Genomic DNA, 24,223 nt, shown 5'->3' on the forward strand with positions numbered 1-24,223 from the left:
ATCTGTCGGAAAAGGTAAGGAGCACCGGCGTTCTAGGTATGGTTCTGCAGAGCCAGTCTACTCTGTGCCTCCCCCCTTTCCGGGAGCAGGAGAGACTTCCCTCAAATAAAGGAGTTTTATGAGGCCATGCACAGAGTATTTTAGTGGAATGACACCACTGGTGAGCCCTAGGACTCCACGGGGTCGGATGGGGCCAGTGGGGCCTCAGGGATCCGGGTCGACGCTGGTCATGCCAATGTGACCTCCCCCTGCGTCTCATCCGAAGTTGGTGCCTGCGGCGACGCAAGCCCCATCCTCATCCTTGACAACACAGAACCGGAATGGCGTGGAGTGACGCAGATTCCGATGTCGATTCCGACGTCAACCGAATCCAGGGGTTCTATGTTGTCGCCTGAGCACTTTGTGGGCGTGCTTTGCGTAGGAGAGCAATGATAGGAGCCTGGAGACCCACTAGAGAACCAGGATGTCTCTTAGGATACAATGGACTGGTTTGGGAAACGGGGAAGCCAGTGGTCTGAGTAGTCTCCGCCTACAGTGGCTACGGAGGAGGGGGCGTCCCATGTCATTGTGTTTAAGAGGGCTGCTGAGGTCCTTAGACTGGAGCTGCCATCAGTGCAGGTCAGATCTCCTAATTGAAGTGCTTCAACCTGGGTCTTTCACCTCTGAACCCCTATTGCCCTTCAATGAGGCACTTACGGATGTCCTTCTCAGAACATGGTCAAGCCTAGCACAAGGGCTCCTGTGAACAGGACGACTGCACCCCGCCATCACCCAGCTTCGGGTGACCCAAAGTTCCTCAGCCAACACTCCACCCCAGAAAGTTTGTGGTTGTGCAGGCCTCTACATCCCAGGGCGCATTCCCTTCTGCACCTCCGGATAGGGAATCCAAGAGACTGGACTCATTTGGGAACAAGATGTTTTCATCCTCCAGTCTGGTATTGCGGTCTGTGAATACTGCATGCTCATTGGGCAGTTTCTCCCACTCTGTTTGGGAGATGATTGCGCAGGTGCTGCCACCAGTCACGGATGAGGCCTGGGCTGGTCTCTCCCAAGCTGTCGAGGACAGGTGAGATGCAGCAAAATTCATCATACAGTTCGGATTAGATACGACTGATTCGCTGGGCAGGCCGATTTCAATTATGGTGGCCTTTATTCGTACAACTGGCTTCTCGCTGAATGTCCAAGCCAATTTGACGGACATGCCCTTTGATGGAACTCGCCTTTATGGGGTAAAGGCAGACTCTGCCCTGGTCAGGTTTAAGAACTCTTGAGCTACGGCCAGATCCTTGGGCCTCTCCTCCACTCCATGTGGCCAGTCTTTCGCCTCTTTCGTGGCAACGAAGGGGTTTCTAGCTGCGTCACCCCTATCCTAGCCACCGTCCCGCACAGACTACCCAAGTCGTGCGTGGATGTGGAGGAGGTACAGTCCGTCCTAGGCAAGAAGTCGTCTACCACACTACCCCCAGCAGCCGCAGCCTTCAAGCACTCCTAGGCTGATTCTACAGGACCCCACTACTCCAGTTGGTGGGAGAATTCATCATCAGGCCCCCGCTGGAGATCTATAACATCAGACAAGTGGGCCTTGCAGATTGTCCACGAGGGCTTTTCTCTTCCTTTCCTTTCCTCCTCCTATTCTGCCGAGTCAAGAACGGCTGGCGGAGGATCATTTAAAGCTGCTCCAAGAGGAAGTTACAGCTCTTTTGGCCAAAGGAGCTATAGAAAGGGTCCCAGTTTCAGAAGTAGGCAGTGGATGTTATTCCCTCTACTTTCTGATTCCGAAGAAGAACAAGGGCTACCGCCCATTTTGGATTTCTGGGCCATCAATCTCTTCCTCAAAATGGAGAAATTCAAAATGCTCACTTTGGCTCAGGTCTTGTCTGCCAGAGACCAAGAGGAGTGGATGGTAGCGTTGGACCTGCAGGATGCGTATTTTCATATTCCCATCCTGCCGGGTGACAGGCATTACCTGCGGTTCAAGGTGGGCCGTGAGCACTTTCAGTTTACTGTGCTCCCCTTCGGCCTTACCAGTGCCCCTCTGGTGTTCACCAAGGTGATGGCGGTGGTTGCAGTTCAACTGCGCAGGTTAGGAGCGTCAGTCTTCACCTACCTCGACGACTGGCCGTTGAAGCGGGCTTGCCTAAGACAGTCGTCTCCCACCTTCAGACTACGGCGAACCTTCTGCATTCGCTGGGGTTCCCTATAATCGTGCCGAAGTCCCACCTGATTCCTTCTCAGACGCTCCCTTTCATCAGAGCTGTTCTGGACACAGTGCAGTTTCGGGCTTATCCTCCCGAGTAGCGAGTCCAGGCTACCCAGGCTATGATTCCGATATTTCAGCCTCTATCCTGGATTTCGGTGAGACTGACGCTGAGGCTGTTGGGCGTCATGGCCTCCTGCATCCTGTTGGTAAGACACGCGAGATGGCATATGCGGGCTCTGCGGTGGGACTTGAAATTCCAATGGGCACAGCATCGGGGAGATCTCACTGACTGGGTTCAGATCTCTGAAGGAACTGCGCAGGATCTGCAGTGGTGGTTAACAAACCGAGATTGGGTCAACTGCAGACCTCTCTCCTTTCCCCAACCATATTTCACGATTGTGACAGATGCATCACTTCTAGGATGGGGCGGCCAAATGAGAGAGATGGAGATCAGAGGTCACTGGTCTCCGACGGAGATGGGGCTCCACATAAACTTGTCGGAGCTCCGAGCAATTCGCTTGGCATTGAAAGCATTTCTTCCCTCTGTAAAGGGGAAGTTGGTGAAGGTTTTCACGGACAACATCACTGCCATGTAGTACTGCAACAAGCAAGGCGTGGTGGGGTCGTGGATCCTCTGTCAAGAGGTCCTGCATCTCTGGATATGGCTGGAACAGCAGGGCATTACCCTGCCGGTCTACACCTGGCAGGTTCTCCGAACGCCAGGGCGGACGATGCCTGCCGGAACACGAATGGCATCTCCAGCCGGAGGTGGTGCAAGGTCTCTTTCAACAGTGGGGAGAACCTTGGTTAGATGTGTTCGCCTTCGAAGAGAACGCACAATGTCAGCAGAATGGCGCACTGGAGTTTCCAAGGAGGCTATCGCTCGGCGACGTTTAGCCGCGAGTGGAGCTCTGGCCTATTATACGCCTTTCCACCCATACCGCTCATACCAAGGGTTCTGAAGAAGATCAGGAGCGACTGGGCCCAAGTCATTTTGGTGGCTCCGGATTGTGCAAGGAGAGTCTGGTATCCAGAGCTACTGAGAATGAGTATTGATCCTCCAATCAGGCTGCCCCTTCGGGAGCATCTTCTGTCGCAGCAGCACGTGAGGGTTCTCCACCCGAACCTGTCAACTCTGCGCCTCCATGCGTGGATATTGAGCGGCGGCAGTTGATGGCTTTTAACCTTCCTCCTGAAGTCTGTAATGTTATTCTGGCGGCCAGGCGACCCTCCACTAAGTCGCTATACACCTGCCGTTGGCAGAAATTTGTATTATACTGTATAGAAAGGTCCATTGATCCTCTTTCTGCTTCTATTTCTACTGTCCTTTTATTCATTTTAATTCTTGCCTAGCAGGGTTCTGCTTTTGGAACTCTCAAGGGTATGCTCTGTCTGCTTTGTTGCAGCTGCCAGACCAGCCTTCTCTCTTTAAATCTCCTGTTGTAAATAGATTTCTTAAAGGGCTGGCTCACTTGTTTCCACATATGCCCTTTATTATGCCACATTAGGACCTTAATTTGGTCCTCACTTACCTGATGTGCCTTCCTTTCTTGCCTTTGCAGAATTGTCCCCTCTGGCTGTTGACCATCAAAACAGCCTTCTTAGTGGCGATTACATTGACCCTAAGTGTGAGTGAATTGCATGCGTTATCCAGCTTGTCTCCTTATGTCCTTTTCGGACAAAGTGGTGCTACGCACCAGGGCATCATTTTTACCAAAGGCTGTAACCCCGTTTCATCTGGCCCAATCCATTACTTTTCCAACCTTCTTGCGCCCCCACATCCCTCTAAGGAAGAGGAGCGTTTCCACCATATAGACGCAAAAAGAGCGTTGTCGTTCTACTGTGACCGCACGAAAGAGTTCCGGGTGGATGACCAACTCTTTGGGGGGTATGTGGAAGCAAAGAAGGTAAGGCAGTGCAGAAAAGAACCATCTCTCACTGGGTTGTTCTCTGCATTAAAAACTGTTATGCCTTGGCAAAGAAGCAGCCCCCTGAACGTTAAAGAGCCCACTCCACCAGGGGAAAGGCTGCGACTACAGCCTTAGTTCAGGTTGTCCCAGTCCAAGACATCTGTCAGGAAGTGATGTGGGCATCGTTGCACACGTTCGCAAAACATTGTCTTGATGGACTAGTGCGCAGTGATGGGCTCTTTGCCTGTTCAGTCCTGCAAGACTTCTTACTCTAGGTCATGAGTCCGCAACCCACCGCCGTGATGGTATGGCTCGGGTATCTGATTCAAAGGTAAGGAATCTGCAGCTAATAGTCTCTATCAGGTGAACAAGTTACTTACCTTCGGTAACGCAGATTCCTTACAGCCCCACCCATGCCTCCCCGCTTTTCGGGCTGATGTAGTAGGTCTAGGGTTACTTCCCTTTCAGGGCCCTAGTTTTGCACACAATTACGTCAATCACTTTGTGGCTCTGCGTTTCTGGCGTGGAAAAACCAAAAAGTACTGACGTCCGTGCGCCTGGGTGGCGCGTATATAGGCACTGCAACGTCACGACACCCTGATGTCACATGGAGCCGAATGGAGTCAAAGGACGTCACGCGCAAGGGGTATTGCTCAGCAAAGGCTTCCGGATCCTGCCTGATGCCTGGGAAATTCAAAGGTAAGGAATCTGCAGCTACATAGTCTCTACCAGATAACTTGTTACCGAAGGTAAGTTAATTGTTCTTTAGTTTTATGAGGTCAATTAAAGTTGTCATGACTTCTTGAATGCAGCAGAAAGACCATGTTTTACCTGATACCAGGCAGCTTCTTCAAGCCAGATTAATTGGTCATGATTCAGGAAAATGGTTTTACCTGCCCAAGAGCCTAGGACCAAATTCTTTTTTGCTTGAATGACTCCTAGCCCAGTTTCTAGTTTCATGCCAGTTTTGCATGGTGGGATTGTGGCAGTCTGTTTGTGGGATCAGTGCTGCAGACCTCTTTAACAGAGAAGTTGAGCAAGTCGCTCCTCCCTTGATGCAAGTCATGAGGCCAACCCATCTCTCCGGTGACTCTGTAGTCTTGCATCAGTTAAGCAATGACTATTTCTTTAGATTATTTTTAGTTGAGATAAAATGTGCGTTATCAAATCCAAGGGACTTTCACCGAAGTTATTGAAAATTTGTGTGTGCTAAATGCCATGATAATTTTCTTTATAAGACATGGATGATACTGAAATGTTAATATTGAAAGCACACAGACACACACACACACACACACACACACACACGCACACACGCACACACACAGACACTCACTCACACCCTTCAGCAAGGAGCTCAGAAAGAGGAGTTGAATGACATTAGTTTTTGCCATTGTTGTCTTTTAGGGTTCAAAACTGCCACTATTAGGACATTCTAAAAGTCTTTTAACCCATGTTCTGTCAGACATTTGCTACTTTAGTGTAAATATCAAATTCCATACCACTACCGTCATGCTGCCTAAACTATTTGTTATGGTTAGACTGTCGTAAAAGTACAAACTTCTGGTTGTTAATAAACAAGTCTTTAACTCTTCGTTTTGCCTTTAAAATATAATACAAATACTTTTTTAAGTAATTAGTGAGATTTTATGATTCTAATCTGCTGTAAAACAACTGCTTTTTAAGCATTTTTCTTCCTTTTGATGACAGCAAGCCAAACTGCAACAGCAAATGGATCTACAGAAAAACCACATCTTTCGTTTGACGCAAGGCCTTCAAGAGGCTCTGGATCGAGCAGATCTTCTGAAGACTGAAAGGAGCGATCTTGAGTATCAGCTGGAAAATATGCAGGTGAGAATATGGGATAAATACATTATCCTGCCTGCCAGAGAAATGCATTCCCTGTTACAGAAACAGGTCAGCAAGACAATTCACATGCCCATGAATTCTTACTCAACATAAGGGTTGTTCAATCTAGCCACTGTAAAGCCAGATCCTTGCTAGATTCCAGGGTAACAACTTACTAAGATGTGTTCCATTTAGTAATTGTGTGAATGTTTTTTTTTGTTATCCATAAAACCTGGCAAGGATCCGTCCCTGGTTTTGCGTTGAACATTCCTGTTCTAATTAATGCTTAATTCTTTAGGGTTCTCTCCCAACTCTGTTTTATGGTTCCTAACTGCCATTGCATATATAAGGGATTTGATCCCAGACATCTAATAAAATGTCACACACATCTGTAGGCATTTACAATTGTGAACAACCGCATAAGATTTCTACAATCTTTTTCTTTAGAACGCAGGTAACCTGACATTGCAAAGAAAATCCTCCAGCATAATGCTCTTCTCTTCATTGCTAGGGTTTGTCAAATATGGTAGCTAACATCAATCTAACGAAAATCAATCTAACAAACTGGCTAAAACCTCGAAAGAAACCCCCAAATCTCTAATATCATGTGAGAAATTTTCCTCCTTATTTTGTGACAAAAACACTGCCCTAAAAAACGAACTCAATTCCGCAATGCACTCCCAAACTACGCCTGCTTTACCTCTTCTCTCTTTTCTGCCCTCCCACACTTCACCCAAAAACCTAGCGCTCTGGTCCAACTTTAAAGTCTATGTCAAACAATCTGTCTCGAAAATTCTATCTTCCTTAAACCTGAACAATCACTACAATGATCCTCTCCCTTCTAATTGCCTAACCGCCGCCTCTCAGTTGATCATTCCTTTTTGGACTGCAATAATCAACGCATCCCTACTACAGGCAGTGCTTTAAATGGGCCGGTACTGAGTACCGGCACTTCTAAATTTTCAGAGCTTAAGTATCGGAACTTCTCTTTGTCCTAAGAGAGTACCGGTACTCATGGGGATATGAACCAAGCTCAGTGAAATTGGCTTTTTCAAAGTTAAGTGCAACACTGACAAGGAGTGGATCAGTTTACATGAAACACTCTGATCGAGTGCTAATCTCCCTGTACAAAGTGTTAATGTCACGTTCTTCAGAAGGCATTCATTCAGTGTTGGCAGGAAGTTTGGGAGGGGGTCGACTTGTGAGAAGTTGGCCTGATATATATAGTGTTCACTATTCTAGTGAGCACTTTGCATCAGTCCAAACAACCCTTATTGATGATTGGTTGTAAGTCAACCTTACAGACCAGCTATCCTAGTAGCATGGATACGAGCAGTCTTCGGGCTTAACTCTAGAGGGCGTGTTAATCCAGCTGTTATACCATCACATATACCCCTTGAACACCAAGTGAAAGGACACCACACAAGTGTTTTGAAAATAAACAGTGTATTTATTTAGATCACAACAGCCCTGTACTCTTTATGAGGACAGGGTACTAAGCACACAACAAAACTCTTACGAAAATACTTTAAGTTGCACAATTTACACAAATGCCCGAGGGGCACGGAAAACCATATACTATGGAAGTGGAATGCGAAATTACTAGCAGGTAAGTACTGGACTAACAGGCTTTGGAATCGCTAGGACTACGTTACTGAACCTTCAGATTACTAGTAGGAGGCCTAGGGGACTCGGGTGCAGAGTGTGCACTCTCACGCGGGATGCGGGACAAAGTCTATGGGAGCTAGTAAAAGCAAAGTTACTGTTCTCGGGCGAACCCGATAAGGTAGGTCTAAAACGACGGTGGATCTGGACCCTTGGATAGTGAGGCTATGCTGGGGCACCGAAATGCCGAAGTTACCTAGCCCAGGGGCTGCGGCTGCACAGGTCTGAAAAGACGTCGGGAATCCTCGTTGACGAACCAGGAGCCTGAAGAAAGAGTTGCTGGCAGGGGACCAGTGAAGATTGTTCGAAGTGATCCAAGCCTGGATCGAAGATGGATGACACCTGGAAGCAGAGGGGACCAAGTTCTTAATCACTAGGCAGTGATCAGATGGGCACCAGGATGGCACCGGATGGTAGTCACCTCGACCAGGTGAGTGGGCGACGCTGGGCTCTGCAGTCTCACGGACCAGGAGGCGTTGTCGGGGACCAGGATGGAGGTGCGAGCTGTCCCACGATGGTTGATGCTGTCGACGTCGCTGGACCCAGGATTGGGGCAACAAGTCTTGGCAAATTCAAGCCCACGAGGTGGACCTAAAATGGCGTCTGGAGTGGACCAGGAGGGTCCGGGGTGCTCCTCTTTTGGAAGGGAGCAAGAGCCAGTCTGGAGCAACCAGACCAGCAGTGGTGATGTCGTCGGGCATCGTCTGGAAGGCCACAAGCCAGTGGGCTAGTAGCCAGACAACGCGGTAAGCAGCAACAAGCAGAAGGGCCCCACGCAGATCTCGTGGATGCTGGGGGGCTGGACTTCGGTGCTGGAGCTGCTCAGGGTCGGGGCTTCTCGGACCCCAAAGCCCTCACCAGAGGATCCCTCGGCGGTGGTGCTGGATAGAAGTCGTGCAGTTCTGATGATGGCCGGTCCCTCGAGGTCTCGTCGCACCTACGGTTCTCAGCTTAGCTGTAGAGGTCAGAGGTGCCAGGGAAGCCGGGTCTCGTCGAGCTGGGCAGTCGGATTCCGGAGGAAGGACGTGCAGCAAACCGCAGAGTTCTTGATGGTGCCTGCGGGTGCAGGGTGACTACTCCTTAGCCACAAGGGAGAAATCTTGAGAAGAAGTCGAGAGTTCCTTTCGTAGAAAGTAGTTTCTTGATTCAAAGATGATCTAATTTGGAAGGGTCCCCGCTCCTGCCTTTATCCTAAAGAAAGGGGTGGGTACGCGACTAGGTCCTGCCCTAGGGGTGGGACCAGGAAGGGGGGTGGTTACACCCCTCTCCCATGCCGGACTTTCCCCAGGCCAGGGGCTGGTGTGCCCCTGGAACTGGTTCTAGCCGGCAGATGCGTAGTGAGCACCGGGGTGCCACTTGCAATCACCTTCCTGGAAAGCCCTGCCTACCCAGGATACACAAAACCCTGTCTGTAATGGTGCTAGCACCGCCCCTGACAGGAAACCCTTTGTCCAAGCTCCCCTCGCTGGAAGGACTCCCAGCTGCAGGGGGTCAGACTTGTGTCTGTGGTGGCAGCATCCATTTTGTGATGCTGAGGCTTGATTTAACATTAACCGGGGTTCACAGTTACATACATGTCGTGTCCCTCTAGAAGGGTGGAATGCTAACCCCGTCGCCAGAATTGGCGAGGGGTTTGTATTCCAATTCGTATGACACCTTACTCGACATGTTTTGATAAAGCGATACCAAAGATAGCATTTAACCGCGAGGATTATAATGCACTTAAGAGTATATGGTACGCGTTATCATGGAACAGCTATTAGGACTTGGTTCCGCAAGCTGCAAACGGGCTCAGCTCATGCCAGAGCACCATCTCACACAATTCCAAGCACTCTGCCTTCAGGATTGTCAAGACCTGCCATAGGAGTGACTGATAGGAATCTGTGTGTCCATTTTTAGGGTTAGATATAGGTATACTATATCTAAAGCAAAGGGTGATTACACCACCTTGCCCCAGCTGTCGTGCAGCCAGTTGTGTCAGATTTAGATGGCCATCCAGGGGTGGCATAATACATACTTCAGCCCCTGGTAGGCCCTGGGTACACCTATGCCCTGAGTTACAGGGTCTGATAAGGTGGCCCAGTACCAATTGGATAATGCACCTAAGGTACACGTGTCAATTTAGTGAGAGAACAGCAAGGCTGTGGGTCTGATTAGCAGGCCCACAGCCAGAGAAGTCGTAAACCAGTGAAGCAAAAAGCAAAAATCTGGGGTGATCATAGGATTGCAGACCCTACTCTCCTACACGACTCACACTGTGATTACTGATAAAGTGCCAGAGGCGCAACTAGAGCCAGATCTGGGGGTGAGGTGGGGTGAGGGTTAGTTAATTCTCCCAGCAATAGTCAGAGTGGGAGTGGAGATGCAGAGGCTCTAAGAAAGGGGGGGAGAAAAAGAACAAAGTCTTGTTAGCAAGCAAATGGTCTTCTGAAGACCTGTGAAGTACTCGGGTGCGGTGCAGCTGTGTGTGTGCCTGGGAGCTGTCTCAGCCCGGGCTCGAAAACTCGAACTTCCTGAGCCTGCCTTTCTTTGGTGAATGAAGTAAAGGGATGAAACTTGGGGAAGGATCGCAATGAATACCTTAGCGCCTACCTTGCGCTGTAAACAACAGGACAGGTCACCAGGGACTGAAGGCTGTGCACACATGAGCAGCGGGCTCTTAACCCGTTGAGCTGCTGTCACAGTGAGCCAGTCCTCAGGCAGTGGACGGAAGGGGTGAGCTGATTGAGGGAGAGGGCAGGGATTAGCAGGTGGAGAGAGAGGGAGAGACGGGTGTGCGCGAGGCGGAGCCGCCAGACTTTGATTAATCAGGGATACTTCATGGCATGCTCTGTCTAGCCGGTGAATGACAGAGGGTGTGCACGGGAAGCTGTCTCAGCCCGGGCTGCCACACACGAAGGATGGGGAAGGGGGGGCGGGCTAAAGCCCTTTGAGCTCAATGAGCGTTGTGCACCTGCACAGTGTCCACTTAGGCTCCATGGAGTGCATAGAAGTACGTGTGTGAGCAGGGCCTGCTAACAGACATATTTTGTTACTTTCGTGAAATCGAAGAGGCGGCTTCCTGCTGGCATAGCAGAGTACAGCTGCACTTGTTTGCAACCAGACAGAGGAGGAAGGTGGCTATAGTAATGCTGTAGCACAGCAGGTGGAAATCAAGGTTTATTAATGTGGGTAGCAGCGAATTTACGCGTTTCTAAAATACATGTACTATTTGAAAGAGATACGTTAGTGATAGATTCCTTACCTTAGAATATCCCCAGGCGTCAGACTGGATCCGGAAACTTTTGCGTAGCAGTACCCTTGCGCTTCGGTAGGCGTCGTCTGCGGCTCCGCGTCCGTCGTCGCCGTCGTGTGCGCCGTGATGACGTCGTCGGAGTACTTAGACGCCGCCTCCGTGTGCTGACGTCAGTTCTTCTTTTTTCCGCGCCAGCCAGCGCAGATCTGGAAAAAGCAGTAACCAAGTCAATTTTTGACTAACTTTTTGGTGATCATTTTTGATCCTTTTCGAAGTCTTGCGACTCCGACGGTGCCTTAGGGATGCCCGGCTTCAAGCATTGTGACGATTGCGACCGCACCATGTCGGTCACGGATCCTTTGGGCGTCGACCACGACGACGAGGCCTGCCCCGACTGTCGGGCCCTTTCGAGGAAAGCCAGGCGGGAGCGGTCCCGCAGGCGGCTCGAACTCCAGCAGTCGGCCCTCGCCGTGTGAGGTCCCGGTCCCACGGGAGGTCGAGGGACAAGTCGCGGGGACGGAGCCGTCACAGCTCCGGGAGTCGGCACCACTCCTCCGGGTCCAAGTCGTCAGGTAAGAAACACAAGAAGTCGAAGAGGCATTATCGCTCTTCTGACTCCCCCCGACGCTCGCGCGATGTGGCCGGGGGTTCGGGTGACACCGCCCACGCGGCTCCTCGGGAGTCGCGGGCGTCTCGTCCGGCCCCATACCCTCCGGTCCCTGGGCTGAACACGACGCCGGAGGAGATTGAGCGTTTCCTCATGGCCATGAGGTCCCTTTCTCCTCCGACGGGCTCCGCGGCGCCTCCGGGCCCAGCGGGACCCGTCTGGGGGCACTAGTGGGTCGGGGGCTTCGACCCCGACGCTGTTGGGTGCTTCGGCCCCGACGCCGCCGGCACCTTCGGCCCGGCGCCGCAGGGAACAGCGGCACCGGCGCCGCCGGCGCCTTCGGGCCCGGCGCCGCAGGACGCCGCTGGGCCTTCCTCGGGCTTTGGATCGTCACAGGTGGACCTTACGACCCCTCCCGGCGTCGGTCCGTCTGTTGTCACCTCCGGCGCCGTCCTCGGGCGGCGCCGCCCCGATACCTCTTTTGCTTCGGTTCTGACGTCTCCTATCGGCGCCGTACCCAACGCCGTTTGGAGATTTCCACTTCTATGAACCAACCTCATTCAATTACAACCCTGAATCTCAGGAGATGGGTGATGAGGAGGATTGGGAGGGGTCTGAGGACCCTCTGACCAAGAAGTGTCAGTCTAATATGGACTGGGCAGGAGACCTTGGGGAGGCCAGTGGCCTGGACACATCTCCAGACACTGGATTTGTCTCTCCTCCTACCGTGGCTTAGGAGGAGGGCGCTACCTATGGTGTGGTGTTGACGAGGGCTGCCAAGGCCTTGGGCCCTGAGCTCCCCGTCGCGGCCGTGAGGACTAAGCTCCTCACAGAGGTCCTTAAACCGCAGTCATGCTCGGCTGAGCCTCTGCTGCCCTTTAATGAGGCCTTGACCGACGTTCTTTTGGGCACCTGGTCCAGGCTCGCTACGGGTTCGCCCGTAGATAGTAACGTGGCCAGACGCCACCGCCCGGCTCCGGGCGACCCATGTTTCCTGTCCTCTAACCCCACCCCCGAGAGTCTGGTCGTCCAGGCCTCTAATTCCCAGACCGCATTCCCGACGGCCCCGCCGGACAGGGAATCCAAGAGGTATGAAAATTATGGAAAGAAGATATTCTCCTCCCTTAGTTTGGGACTGCGGTCTTCCAACACCACATGCCTCTTGGGCCGCTACACCCACTCTCTGTGGGAGACGGTGGCGGAAGTGCTGCCAGAGTGCCCGTTGGAGGTACGGGCCAAACTCGGCCAAGCCCTTGTGGAGGGCCGAGATGCAGCCAAGTATTCAATCAGGTGTGGGCTGGATACTACTGACTCGCTAGGCAGAGCGATGGCTACGACAGGGGCGGTGAGACGCCACGCCTGGCTGAGATCCGCCAATTTCTCGGCAGATGTCCAGAACACTCTGATGGACATGCCGTTCGATGGCCGTCGCCTCTTTGGCGACAAGGCAGACCACGCGCTTGAGCGATTTAAGGCTACGGCCAAGTCCTTGGGCCTCTCGGCCCCGCGACAGCAAACGGGTGCCTTTCGCTCCTTTCGTGGCCAGGGAAGGGGCGCCCCCCCAACGTGCCGCCAGCCACTCGCCGCAGACTGTCGTCCAGTGCGGCGGCGGCCGTGGAAACCGGCGCGGAGGCGGTCGGGGAACAAGGCGGAGTCAGTCCACACCTGCCCCCGCGGCATCCACCTCTAAACCCTCCTAGTCCGTGCTTTTCGGCCCATGTGACGCCAGTGGGAGGCAGGGTTCGCCATCACCACTCTCACTGGCGCACTGTCACTTCGGACAGGTGGGTGCTGCAGATCGTCCGGAGGGGCTACTTCCTCCCCTTCGAGACGACTCCTCAAGCCATGCCGCCGCAACACCACCGCGTATCGGGGGATCACTTGCGGATTCTGCAGGAGGAAGTTTCGGCCCTCTTGGCCAAGGGGGCCATCGAGTGCATTCCTGGGCCAGAAGTAGGACGTGGTTGCTACTCCCACTACTTTCTGGTACCCAAGAAGGGCAAAGGGGGCCTACGCCCTATCTTGGATCTGAGGAACGTCAACGGCTTCTTCCGGAAGGAGAAGTTCAAAATGCTGACTCTGGCTCAGGTCTTAGCTGCCCTAGACCCAGGAGACTGGATGGTAGCGGTGAACTTGCAGGACGCGTATTTCCACATCCCCGTCCTGCCGGCCCACCGGCGTTATCTGCGGTTCACGGTAGGCCACGAGCACTTTCAGTTTTCGGTGCTCCCCTTCGGCCTTACCAGCGCCCCACGGGTTTTCACGAAGGTGATGGCGGTGGTCGCAGCTCATCTGCGCAGGTTGGGGGTCTCAGTCTTCCCCTACCTCGACGACTGGTTGTTGAAGGCGGGCTCGCCCCAGGCAGTCGTCAACCACCTCCAGACTACAGCGGATCTCCTGCACCAGCTGGGATTTTCCATCAATGTGCCGAAGTCACACTTGTGTCCCTCTCAGAAGCTCCTTTTCAACAGAGCGGTTCTCGACTCGGCGCAGTTTCGGGTTTTCCCGCCCGAACAGCGGGTTCGGGATATACAGGCCCTGATTCCACTCTTCCGGCCTTTATCCCGGGTTTCGGTCAGGTTGACGCTGCGGCTTCTGGGGCTGATGGCCTCCTGCATCCTTCTGGTGCATCACGCACGGTGGCGGATGCGGGCTCTGCAGTGGGACCTGAAGTTTCAGTGGGCCCAGCATCAGGGCAACCTGTCCGACCATGTCCTGATCTCGGAGGGCACTACGAGACAGCTGCAGTGGTGGCTCACGGACCGCGATTGGGTCAACGGCAGATCCCTCTCCATTACCCAACCGGAGCACGTAGTTGTGACGGACGCGTCCCTCCTGGGCTGGGGAGGCCACATGGGAGAGGTGGAGATCAGAGGCCTCTGGTCTCCGGCGGAGTCCCGGCTCCATATCAACCTTTTGGAGCTGCGGGCGATTCGTCTAGCACTGAAGGCATTCCACCCGTCTGTCCAAGGAAGTGTAGTGCAGGTGTTCACGGACAACACCACCGCCATGTGGAACTGCAACAAACAGGGCGGGGTGGAGTCGTGGACCCTCTGCCAGGAGGCTCTGCGCCTCTGGCAATGGCTGGAACATCAGGGCGTGATTCTGATGGTTCAACACCTGGCAGGTTTTCTGAACGCCAGGGCGGACAAACTCAGCCGCTGGTGCATGATGGATCACGAATGGCGTCTGAACTCGGACGTGGCGCAAGGTCTCTTTCAGCAGTGGGGAGAGCCTTGGTTAGATCTATTCGCCACCGAAGAGAATGCGCAATGTCATCAGTTCTGCTCATTGGACTTTCCAAGGCGGCACTCGCTCGGAGACGCTTTTCGTTGCGAGTGGAGTTGCGGTCTGTTGTACGCCTTTCCGCCTATACCACTTCTGCCCAGAGCGCTGAAGAAGATCAAGTGCGACCGGGCACAAGTCATCCTTGTGGCTCCGGACTGGGCACGAAGGTACTGGTATCCAGAGCTACTCAGTATGCCAGTCGATCCCCCGGTTCGTTTGCCTCTTCAGGAGGACCTTCTGTCGCAGCAGCAGGGGACGGTCCTCCACCCGAACCTGTCCAATCTCCACCTCCATGCTTGGAGATTGAGCAGCCAGTCGTCCCTCCACAAAGTCGGTATACGCCTGCAGGTGTAACAGATTTGTGGCATGGTGCACAGCAAAGGCTGTGGATCCCCTTAATGCCCCTGTTTCGGAGGTTCTCCTCTTTCTTTTCTCTCTTGCCCAGCAGGGCTCTGCTATGGGCACTGTCCAGGGCTATCTCTCAGCTCTTTCAGCCTTTCTGAGGCTGCCTGATCAACCTTCTTTGTTCAAGTCCCCTATCGTTAATCGATTCCTGAAGGGCATCACTCATACGTTTCCTCCTGTTCCCTTCGTGATGCCTCAGTGGGACTTGAACCTGGTTCTTACGTTTCTGATGTGCGCTCCCTTTGAGCCACTTCACAACTGTCCTCTTCGCCTTCTTTCTTTGCAGACTGCCTTCCAGGTAGCCATCACCTCTGCCAGGAGAGTGAGTGAGCTCCAGGCTCTATCTTGTAAGCCTCCTTTCCTTTCAGTCCATCCGGACAAGGTTGTGTTACGAACAAGGCCCTCCTTCCTACCCAAGGTAGTCACGGCCTTCCACATTGGGCAATCCATGACCTTGCCCACCTTCTTTCCGCCTCCGCACCCCTCAAGAGAGGAAGAGAGGCTCCACCGTCTGGACCCAAAACGTGCGCTCTCATTTTATTTGAACCGCACACAACAGTTCTGGGTGGATGACCAACTCTTTGTTGGATACGCGGGCGCTAAGAAAGGGAAAGCGGTGCACAAGCGGACCATCTCCCGGTGGATCATCTTGTGCATCCAGGCGTGTTACTCCTTGGCTAAGAAGGAACACCCTGTTGGGCTGCGGGCTCATTCCACTCGAGCCACGGCCACTACAACTGCCTTGGGCCGAGGTGTGCCCTTGCAGGACATTTGCCAGGCGGCTACCTGGGCCTCGCTGCACACGTTTGCACAACATTATTGCCTGGACAGTCAAGTCCGGAGGGATGGCTACTTTGGCCGTTCCGTCCTCCGGGACTTTCTGGTGTGATTATTGGTTCGCAGACCCACCACCATGGCTTTGGTATTGCAGGGGTATCTATTCTAAGGTAAGGAATCTATCACTAACGTGTCTCTTTCAGATGCACAAGTTACTACTTGTGTAACGATATATCTGTAAGAGACATTAGTTAGTGATAGATTTCTTACCGACCCACCCATCCTCCCCGTTCTGCGAACCGATATCTAGGGTTATGGTCATCCCCTTTCAGGGCCCTAGTTTCATGGCACCAGTGTTGGTTTTTGGCATGGCTCTGCGCTTCTGGCGCGGAAAAGCTGTGTCTAAGAACTGACGTCAGCACGCGGAGGCAGCGTCTAAGTACTCCGACGACGTCATCACGGCGCCCACGACGCCGACGACGGACGCGGAGCCGCAGACGACGCCTACCGATGCGCAAGGGTACTGCTACGCAAAAGTTTCCGGATCCAGTCTGACACCTGGGGATATTCTAAGGTAAGGAATCTATCACTAACTAATGTCTCTTACAGATATATCGTTACACAAGTAGTAACTTGTGCGAATGCCCTGTCCGCATGCATCTATGCTTAAATGGGCCCCCGGCCAGATCCCTTTGTGCTGCCCATAGCTCCGCCCCTAGCCCCACCCCAAGCTTTGCCCGCTAGTCCACATCTCAATTTCGAGAATACCTTCACTTATTTTTTTTCCATTTAAAGCACTGACTACAGGGATTGACACCTGACTCTCTCAAAGTCGTCTCCATCTTTAAAAAAAAAAAACCCTACGCTGGACCAGCAGTTGAGCCAACACATTACCAAGTTCCACCTACTTGATGACTTCCAATCGGGGTTCAGACCTGAACACAGCACAGAAACCACCCTCCTCCACATCGTGGATGATGCCCTCCAAGCCCTTGACCAAGGCAAAACCTGTCTCCTAATCCTCCTAGACCTATCCTCTGTGTTCGATAGGTCAACCACAAAACTCTCCTGTTATACTTCAAACTCCGGATGGGATTGGATGGCACCGTTCTTGAATGGTTTGAGTCCTTCCTCCAGAATTGCTCACTGAGAATCCTAATCAACGGTAACTTATTCCGCTCCCTCTCCGATCACGATTGGAGTCCTCCAAGGATCAACCTTGTCCCCTACCCTCTTCAATCTTTACCTTGAACCGCTCACAGAGATGCTACGCACCGCCAACATCTCCTATCTCATGTATGCCGAAGACGCACAGTTCTACATTAAAATCTATTCTACTGAGGACATTCCCTCCCTGAATGAGGCCTTGAAGCTGACTTTGCAGTGGCTCACCTCTAACCAGCAGAAACTTAACGCAAAAAAACTGAATTTCTCCTTACCTCCCCACCCAAAACCAATTCAGACATTCAGGAATGGATCAAGGCTATCACAGCGTTAAACTGCCCTCCTACCATTGTGGGCTCTGCTAAATCCCTGGGAATAACCCTAGAATGCAACTTAAATATGCGTGGCATATCAACTCGATGGCCAAAACTGTCAGATCTCACCTGAGCTACTTAAGCACCTGAAACCTTTCCTCGACACCCCCAGCCTAAAAATGGCAACCCAGGCACTAGTCATCTCCAGACTAGAATATGGGTGCTCTACTCAAGAACTCTTTGGCCTCATTGAAAGCCTGCTTCTACGCTGCCGCCAGGCTCATAAACAGGTTCAAAGAAATTCGACCATATCTCTCCCACCTCAAAGCTCTAAACTGGCTTTCTCTCAAGGCCAGAATCCAACTTAAGCTGGCTTGCATCACTCTCAAGGCTCTGTACTCCAATTCCCCAGTGTTTCTTGCCCAGAAACTCGTGATAAACGGAGGAGCCAGAAAGTCATGATCCGCCAGAGACCTTTTGCTCCAACCAGCACGCTTGCGGGGAAAAAAAGTACAATCGGGCCTTCTCTGGGGCCGCCCCAAGAATATGGAACTCACTCCCGCCCACTATCAGAAGACTTCCACCTTTGGCACATTTAAAAAAGGAGTCCAAAACTTTCCTAATGGCCAAATTCCCCTCCTAACGCTTGCATTTCAATCACCTCAGCGATTTTGTTTCTCCTTCCAATACGGCATTACCCATGGTTCTTCTCGATGATACCTACCCAGCACTTCTGGGCATCCCACTTGGGAATTTTGACAGCTGTTTTCTCATATAATGTACCTACCTGTTTGTATCCCAACTGTATGCGGGATAAGTTACTGCCTATTATTTCTTTCCTTGTATAATGCATCTACCTGTTCCTATCCCAATTGTATACACCCGTCTTAAGACTGTTTTTACCACCTGTTAATCGTGTGTAGTGCTCGGATACCCTCACGGGTCTGGTTCACACTCTATAAAGCTAAAAAATAAAATAAAAATAAATATATCTGAAAGATCTGTGTTACCTCTCTTACAGAGGAAATCAATTATACCACTAGCGATTTACAATTTATTTTACTCAGAGAACAGCTTTGTAAAAATAAATAAATGTATAAAAAAAAATTGCTGTAAATGGCAACTGTAAGGGGAATATATTTTTTGCAGAATACCTGTTCTTGTAAACTTTAAATTCAGTAAAAACAGCCACATTCCTTTCCAAGAAACAAATAATTTCCATATTATAGATGAGGTGCACCAGAACCCGCAAGCTAGGCATCTAGCGCTGTTATTTTATTGGTGTACGTTATGGGACTTACTCAGACAGAGCAAATGTATATAGTTCAACAAGGTGGAGCTTCAAAGATCAAGCAAGACTATTGTAGCTTGACTCCTTCTCCTAATACTTTATGTATTTGGAGAACCAACCTGAGCACAGGGAAATGCAAGTGAGGCAACTTTGACCATGCCACAACAGCCTCTTTTAAGTTCAGTTTACAAAGTGAATCAAATCAGATTCCAGAATTCCTCCACTTACCCCCTTTTTTTCATCACCACACCCACCCTATGTTTTTCTAGTTAGATACGTCTATGCTCCATAAAATGTATTTTATTCATTTTTGTGTGGGGTGGGGGCGATTAGGTTGTGGGTGTGAAGAAAAGACTATCACAATCTGTTCGCCTCAACCCAGTTAGATGTGGGCTAGCATTAGCAACTGTACATTTTGTATTATTTGCTTTCAGTGGTGCCCAGGATAGCCTTGGAATGCAACAGTGTAAGCCACCTTCTACCCATCAACAGACCGGGTCAACCAAGATTCCCTTTAGACAATAAATAAAATCCATGATGACATCAGTTTTTTACAGAAAGCGTGTTTGTGGAATTAATGAAATATGTATTTCATTTGGTGCTAGTAGTGCACTCTGAGAATGGCTTTGCCTCTGCTCAAGAAAATTTAAATAACTGGACGGGTAGGTCCCCCACAAGATTGTTTAGCCAAACCAGTGCTGTATACGTTCTTGAGGAAAGAGAAGTATTATACTTGAAGTGTTTTTAGTTGGAGAGGAAGCCAAACTGGAGATATCACAATGAGGAAGCTCAACTCACCAGTGAGAGCTGTGCACAGAGGTGGGAAAGAGGCATATGCCTCGGGTGGCATCTTTGGGTTAAAAGGTACCACTTATTAATAGGTTCTGCTAGAAGTGGCATATGTGGTCACACTTTGTCTGCTGTCTATCCCCTACCAACATTTGTTACTGATGATGGTTATCCAGGGTTTGGCTACAAACATAAAATCTTGGTCTGGAATTGATGTTTTGTTTGTGCATTGCAGGCTCTTTATTCTCATGAGAAGGTGAAAATGGAAGGGACCATTTCCCAACAAACTAAGCTTATTGATTTCTTACAAGCAAAGATGGACCAGCCCACCAAGAAGAAAAAGGTGAGCGCAGAGGTGAGCGAATAATGCTACTGACTAAAAATGGACAAGGCTGGTGGGCATGCACTGGGTTACCCATTTCCTGGGGTTGAACAGGTGAAAAGATGACCATATTAACTGAAAGAAAGAGAGGTTTGGAGCATGCACCAGGTGACCATGTGGATAAAAGTGTGAAGAGTAAAGTATGGGGTGACCAGCTAAAGAAAGGACAGACAATAAAATACTGGTTGCCTAGTGAAGACAAGGAGGATGAAAGAAAGAGTGCAGGGTGACAACATGAAGAACACTGGTGGAGAGTTAAATAATGGTGCTGCTGAAGAACTTGAGTACAGGGAGGATGGAGGTAGCCTACCTAGAAGAAGGAAAGGGAGAGAAGACCTCGTAAAGCAAAGGGAGGAGAGTATGGAGAGTAAATGAAGACTACCTGAAAGAGCATACAGAATAATTCCTACTGGAAAAAAGACAGGAGAGGAAGTTGACTTTGGGGTCCTCCAAGAAATTGAACTGATGGTAGTAAGGAAACGGAAGGACATCATTGAAGGAAATGTATGAAGTGGAAGGTGAGGACGTGTTTCCAAACAAAACTGTGGTACAAAAAGTAGAGCGTACAGGTTTGGAAAGACCAATTTCACCACAGTCAGGAAGAAACAGCCATATGCTAGGGAATCCCTATTGAATGAGAAATACTCTGATCAAGGTCCCTTTATGGCACTTCAAAGCCAATAATGGGAAGAGGAAATGTTTTAAAGACTGACAACTACCTCTGTAGATTTCTATGTACAATTAATGAATCTGTCCATTTTTAGGAGATAAACATTGTCCTCAAGTATTCACTTACTGTATTTTCCTCCATTGTTTGTATATTTTACATCATCAGAATTTGTTGTCAATCATTGAAGTGCACTCTGAGCTCATTTCCAAAGATTAGGAAAGTAAATCACACCCACATTAAATTTCATTTATCTTGCTGTGAAACATGAATTCTCTTCCAGGGTATTCTCATCAAAGTCATAAGCACTGAATATTCCCGCCCATGCACGAAGACCCCGGACAATATATAAAAATTATACCCTTGGACACAAAAACCTCAGTTTCCCTCGGGCTGCCTTCTCGCAATCAGTCACGAACAGGAACCAGGCACGTACCACAATTTCGGAAGATGAATAATTTTATTGCTGTTGCCATAACGTTTCGGCTTGCATGATATATATACACACACATATATATATATATATATATAATATATATATATATATATATATATATATATATATATATATATATATATATATATATATATATACACACACAGACACATATAACGATGTTTGGTAGAAAACACAAACAATGCAGCCTTACATACACCAACTTTAAGGTTACGCAATGCTGTGAAATGTGGACTTTGCACATATATAAACAAACCAGGAAGACCAAAAGGCACGTTAACTGCTTTTAATGAAACAGCAGACAAGTAGTCCTGTAAGAAGAAAAAGCAGGCCGTGTTAGCCCATAGGCTGCATTGTAACAGAGATAACATAGAAAATGAAAGCAAATGCAGAGCATCACAAAACTGGCACTGTTCCTTTAAAGCAGACGTGACCCCTAGCTTCCCATCTTGCCCAGGGGTGACAGTTAGGTTAGTTGTTCTTTCTGGCTCCTTCAGCAGGAGCATGGTTAATCAGCTCCACAGATTTTTGACTTTTCAGTCAGAAATTGATTCTTTTTTATTTAAATCTTTATACTTTGATATTTCACACCTTTTGGAGTATTTGTTTATCTTTTTTCTTCAAGAGTTTGGCGTTTTTTACCTGAAATACCTTCCGGTTTGATCCATGGCCTTCCTGTGGCAAGAAGGTCAAAACAGACTCCCACTCTATCTGTATCCTTTGCCTTCTGGATTCTCATGCCCCTGATTGTCAACACTGTCAGTCTTTGTCAAGACGGACTCTCAAGGAGAGGGAAATGATTCGCCTTTGTGGACTCTCTAAAAAAGGTAAAGCTCCCACCTCTAGAAGCCGGTCTCCTGTGAGACAGAAAAAGAAGGGACCTAGATAATTTTCCAGAAGCAAGGTAACCGCCTGATCTTCATCGGTGTCGGGCTCTGCACAGAGAATGCCTCGACCAAAGAAGAAAACATTGACGACACTCCCATAGACGGCAGATTCACCGTCAAGAGAACATCGGTCATTGTCGAAGTCTTACAGACATAGAGGTATGTCAACAACGGTCCCTCCGCCACCATCAACCGGGCATCGGTCGGCGTCGAGGAGTCGTTCTCAGTCGGTGCAGGACCTCCCAACGTCGAGGCACCGCTCTCTGTCGTCGCCGTCTATACCCCGTTCGACTCAAGGCGCACAGCCCTCCATTGCCATCAACCAGGTGGCGGTTAACGTCGAGGCCTAGACCACCAACGACGTCAAAGGATTCAATGGCAAAACAGATCCCTCCGTCGTAGCCATCAATACGCTCGAGGTTAGGATCGATCATCAGCGACGAGAAAAGACTCTGCCTCAAGAAAGACTCCTCCATTGCAGCCCACAAGACGGCGCTCAAGGTAGAGACCTAGATCGGCGGCATTGAGAGGGTAGACGTCAAGGTTTTCTCCAACACCTTCTCCATTTTCGACGTCAAGACATGGTACGTTGTTGGGCACTACCCTTCCAACGTCAAAACACAAGTGTATGATGACGGAATGTCGGTCGACGTCGAAGCATGCACAACCGACACCAAGGCAGAAATCTCCTTCATTAGACTCACAGGTCTTAGTGGCGCATAGTTGATCAAAGTCAAGACATTCATTGTTGTCGTTGTCTAGCCATTCGACCTCAAGAAGACTCCATTCTTCTTTAAAACACCATTCGGAACCATCAGTTTCGGCTGCAGGATCACCGCAAGTCATCTTGACGTCGAGAAGTTTATCTTGTTTGTCCCCACAGCGGAGGCTAGAAAAATCTACCCTGCAGATATCGACTCCACCTACACAACAAGAGGAAGTACACAGATCTCCTTCTGTGCATCTCTTGCCTAGGTGGCTTTTCACGGTTCAGCATTGGCAGGAAGAATCTTCACAGGTTCAACAGACCTTGGACTATTCAAGCCCTCTGCATAGATCCCCTCTGGCTCGGCTGGTGCAGGCAGTTGACCGATTACCCCCCACTCCATCCAGGGGCAGCCAGAGTAATCAATCTCCTCCACGAAGATCCTCTTCTCAACGTCATTGGAGACGAAGATCTCCTTCCTGGTCTTCTTCTTCAACCCATTCCTCCAAGAGGGATTTGCCGAAGGCGCGCCTAAGGCAAGCCCGTCTACGCCCGCCCGCGGCCGGCCGGGGCTAGGGGCCCACGACCCCTGCTTTCCCCCTTGGACAAAGGAAGCACTATAGCTCAGGCTCTCTCCATAATTTAAGATCCCCCGCTGGAAAAAGCTGCTGCCACCCCTATCACCCCTTAGAACTACCCGCAGTTTGCCCTCACTGTAATGTGAAGTTCATCACTACACAGCATAAAGACGATCTGCGGGATTTCAAAATGTTTCTTTTAAACTGCAGGTCTCTACCTAAACATAGCATTGAAATATCACTATTGCTGGATGAATTTACGCCTGATGCAGTCTTTTTGACTGAAACTTGGCTAACATCTGACTCCGAACCCAACTTGGTGCAAGCTCCCCCCCCTGGTTATCAGATTGCACGTAAAGATCGCGTTCATGGGAAAGGTGGTGGACTCGCAATCATTCATAAAGATCAATATACGTGCCACTGCACTTTTGACGCTATACCGGACTGCGAAAGTTTGTCTTTTTCTATTGAATTCTCTCTTAATGACAGTTTCTCAGGCCTTATCGATCGTCCTCCTGGTCCACTTAAACACTTCCACACAGCTTTACCCTCCTTTGTTGCTGATTTGGTCATAATCCCTTCTAATTTCACGCTGCTGGGTGACCTTAATATTCATTTTGATAACAATTCTGATAATGTTGCCGTAGAGCTGACGGCGAGTCTGGCTGCAATTCAGCTGGAGCAACTGGTCCTATCCCCCACTCACATCAAAGGTCACCTTTTGGACCCTGTATTTGTTATTCGCTTACAGAGAAGTCCCACAGAAGGGGGTTGGCTACAGCCCTTTTGAACTTTTGTATGGACATCCTGTAAGAGGACCCCTGTGTTTGGTGAAGGAAGGATGGGAGAAACCTCTCAAAAAGCCTGCAACCAACATAGTGGACTATGTACTTGGTCTCCGCTCCAGGATGGCTGAGTACATGGAAAAGGCTTCTAAAAACCTTGAGGCAAGCCAAGAACTCCAAAAAGCTTGGCATGACCAAAAGGCTGTCCTGACTGTGTACAAGCCTGGACAGAAGGTGTGGGTGTTGGAGCCAGTGGCCCCAGCAGCAC

At 50.2% G+C, this 24,223-nt stretch overlaps 1 protein-coding gene across 1 annotated transcript in view; it reads left to right on the forward strand.

The window, feature by feature from the left end:
* CIT (citron rho-interacting serine/threonine kinase) overlaps window positions 1–24,223 on the forward strand; it is a 1,473,679-nt gene that overhangs the window by 862,882 nt on the left and 586,574 nt on the right. Inside the window, exons 29-30 of the mRNA XM_086942878.1 lie at window positions 5,821–5,961; window positions 19,729–19,848. Coding sequence (XP_086799004.1) covers window positions 5,821–5,961; window positions 19,729–19,848 — 261 coding nt within the window. The remainder of the gene's footprint in view (window positions 1–5,820; window positions 5,962–19,728; window positions 19,849–24,223) is intronic.

The sequence above is a fragment of the Lissotriton vulgaris genome, chromosome 11 (genome assembly GCF_964263255.1).
Source record: "Lissotriton vulgaris chromosome 11, aLisVul1.2, whole genome shotgun sequence".
Lineage (NCBI taxonomy): Eukaryota > Metazoa > Chordata > Amphibia > Caudata > Salamandridae > Lissotriton > Lissotriton vulgaris.